The sequence below is a fragment of the Etheostoma spectabile genome, chromosome 2, assembly GCF_008692095.1.
Source record: "Etheostoma spectabile isolate EspeVRDwgs_2016 chromosome 2, UIUC_Espe_1.0, whole genome shotgun sequence".
Taxonomy (NCBI): domain Eukaryota; kingdom Metazoa; phylum Chordata; class Actinopteri; order Perciformes; family Percidae; genus Etheostoma; species Etheostoma spectabile.
Window position 1 is genome coordinate 20,413,802 of NC_045734.1, and position 3,285 is coordinate 20,417,086.

Here is a 3,285-nt window from a genome sequence, read left to right on the forward strand (position 1 = left end):
AGAAGTAACAAGAGCAAACAAAGGCTGGGCTCTGGACAACGTTACCCTGACCAACAAAGTACTGAAGCAGGCACAGGAGGAGATCACAGCCTCACCTACAGTCAGTCATAAAGCATGGCGATACTAGCAATACATCTGATCTCAAATTCAGCTTACACTTACATTTATGATAAACTGGGTTGGCCATTACAAAAACCATGACAGTATTTTCTGCTGAGCAATTGATGTTTATTCTTTTAGGAAACAAGCATTTTTCTGTTGCTGACTTCCTGTCCTCAACAGGAGGGAGTTTACGTCCATGGTCTGTACCTGGATGGCGCCGGCTGGGACAGGAAGAGCTCTCATCTTATTGAGTCCCCACCCAAAGTGCTGTTCACACCATTGCCTGTAATCCACATGTTTGCCGTGAACTCCACTGCCCCCGTGGATCCTAAGCTCTATGTCTGCCCCGTCTATAAAAAACCAAGACGCACAGACCTAAATTATGTCACAGCAGTGGGGTTATCAACCATTCAGCCACCAGACCACTGGATCTTGCGTGGAGTTGCCCTGCTCTGCGACATCAAATAAAAGATAGCTGCATGTCTTTATTGTTATGTCATATTTCTTACAGGGAAAATAAATGTATTTTTAATGTCAAATGCATGTCAAGACTTAGACTTAAGATAGCTTATAATGCAGTGAAAAACAAATGCCATGTCCATTTAGAATGCATGTTCTAATAGTTGACAAATCATTCCAGTTGTAAGTAATCAGGTTTTCTTTTACTCTTTTTATTCATTTAATTCAAAGTGCAATCAGTGTATTGGCCAGGTAGCATGAGTGACCTATCAAATGTTGCAGTTAAATTACATGTTTATTGAATAACTGATCACAACCACACTGCTGGAATACTTCAGAAAGTGTGAATGCTCTTGGTCCATCTAGTCATTTATACATTTTCTATTGAGTTCTTTTCTATAAACATAAAAGGCTTACCAACACTATTGATAAGTATTGGATAGGTATGACTAAAAAATGAGCTCTCAACACTATAAAATGGGAGGCATGCAAAATTATGAATCCCACTATGGCCACACCAAGACCCACTTGGCATGACCATAGTGGTTGATTGGTTGGGGTTAGACATTTAATTAGGATAGCCGATTGGTCAGGGGTTTGGACCAAATGGGGTTGCGTCACAGCGATTTCTCAGGATCCAGAATGTGTTGCAATGAACACAAAGCAGTCTGTTACTCGTCCAGCAAGGTAAGGAACTGCTAAAAAGTACTACGGACTGAGCTACTGCTGCACATCAAATAAGATTATTACAAAAGATATCAACTTTAAAACTTTACACAATCTCCCCTTTAGTAAAGTTCTAAAAAGCAATAACAGAAATGGGAGGTCTGCACCACAGTGTGTAATCTTTGAAAAACCCCTTTTAAATACAACATGACAAAGGAAGAGACTCACTAGCACTCACTAATGTGGTTTCTTAAGGTCAGCGTTACAGTTAAGTATTAGTTAAGGTTAAGGTGAGTAACAGGAAGTGAATGTTGCAATTAATGCAAAACTAAACTATTAACGTGTCCCAGTGCATGTTATGCATATGTGTGTAAGACAAGGAAGGGAGTGCTTTTTGAGTGACATGTCCTTTTTACCAAAGTGAATACGGGGTCGAAGACGAGTAACTGGCGCCAGCCATCAAATAGAGCTAATGTTATATTTTTGGCCAACCAGTGTGTGAAATATAGTGTGACATTCAACATCTAGATTTAAGTAGCTATAACACAAGCTGGGACTTATTTATTTGCTCTGTGATTTAAGGGCTGTTTCTCTTGGACATAATGGACTTTTTGATTGTATAAATTAGCTCATCTTCACAGTTGACATAATTTTTGGCATTTTAATAGGCAGTGGCAGAGCAAATTGCATTCAAATGCTACAAAAGTGTGTGATGCAATATGTGTTATTAAAAGTGAGTGGTAAGAGTGGTAGTTAAGTAAAAATGAACTAAAAATCAACCTTTGTAGATACTATAAATAAACATAATTAGGCACATTGTTGACACCTTTCTTTTTGACATTTTAATGGAGTCAAAGCTGTTATTTTCAGGGTTCCAGAGCCCCACAAACACATTATTTTACACACTGATTCTAACCCAATTTGACAATGGGCCTGCTTGACGTTTGTAGTTATAGCTATTACTTCAAAATGAATTTACTGACTGATTAACTGAATTACATTTCCCTCAGGGTTAGGGTTAAGAGAATAGAGAAGCAGAGATATTCAGTGAAAAGGCTCAGTCAAGTCAGCGGCCTAGGTACAGCAGTAGTGATGAAGAGCAGTCGGCTCCTCCAACACAGGATGCTAAGTCATGCTTGGATAGTTTGAATTTACTAGGCTCACATTCAAATTGTTTGTCACTCCAGTTATACAAGTACCACTGTCTGAAACATCACTACACAAGAACAATAGTTAAAACAGTTGTGAAAGACAGAACAATAAAAAATGTGCATAATACATATTTATACTCACACAAGTGTGTGTGTCTGTGTCAGAACCTCAAGCCTATTGATTTCTCAGATATCAGTGTATTCCCACAGCTGACCAGCCACACCCAGAGGAAGATCCAGCAGTGTCTGGAGCTCCACCTGCTAAGCATGTGTGTCAAGTTCTGTTATGTCCACATATGCCATTCATGAATAGTTACCTGAAGTTAATGAAGCTAATACACAGCAAACCGCACACTTAAACATATTCTTTAAATCTGAATACAAAAAATTATGAAAAGACAAAGTGTGTGACACCAATGTGTCCACATACAGTATGGGTGTAATCAGTGATGTAGTCGTGGAGGCTAAACGCACGTAAACGCCGTTTATGCACCTCTCAAAATTCTGAAATGGCGTTTACCCACCTCCAAAGTGCGTTTATCCACCTCTGAATAGCCTATCGTCCCAAAGCCATTCTAAATTAAGCTTATGTTGTTTTAGTGTCATAATGTTCATAATTAGTTTCATAGGTTGTTAAACCTAAGACGAAGTCTATCATATTGCGCTGAATTACTGTCAGTGTTGATCAATCTCTTGTGGTGTTTGGGGTATTTAGCCCCCAACGTCGCCTTCCAGGCAGCGCTGCCTGGAAGGTGATAGGATTGGTCAATGGTTGGGTGCCTTGAAGTCACGGTCGCAGCGCTGCCTTGAAGTCGACGTTGGGGGCTTAAAACGTCTAGCAGGAAGCAGCAGACTTTTAGTCAAAGGTTTATCGGTCACTATCCTACATTAGGCTACATGTCTCATG

The 3,285-nt window shown here is 39.7% G+C and overlaps 1 protein-coding gene across 1 annotated transcript in view; it reads left to right on the top strand.

Annotated features, from left to right (window-relative positions):
- LOC116698479 (dynein heavy chain 8, axonemal) overlaps positions 1 to 641 on the top strand; it is a gene marked incomplete in the record, with an annotated part of 3,397 nt that extends 2,756 nt beyond the window's left edge. The window contains 2 exon segments of the mRNA XM_032530418.1: positions 1 to 100; positions 283 to 641. Of these exon segments, the coding sequence (XP_032386309.1) occupies positions 1 to 100; positions 283 to 570 (388 nt within the window).
- Between the last annotated feature and the right edge of the window lie 2,644 nt (positions 642 to 3,285).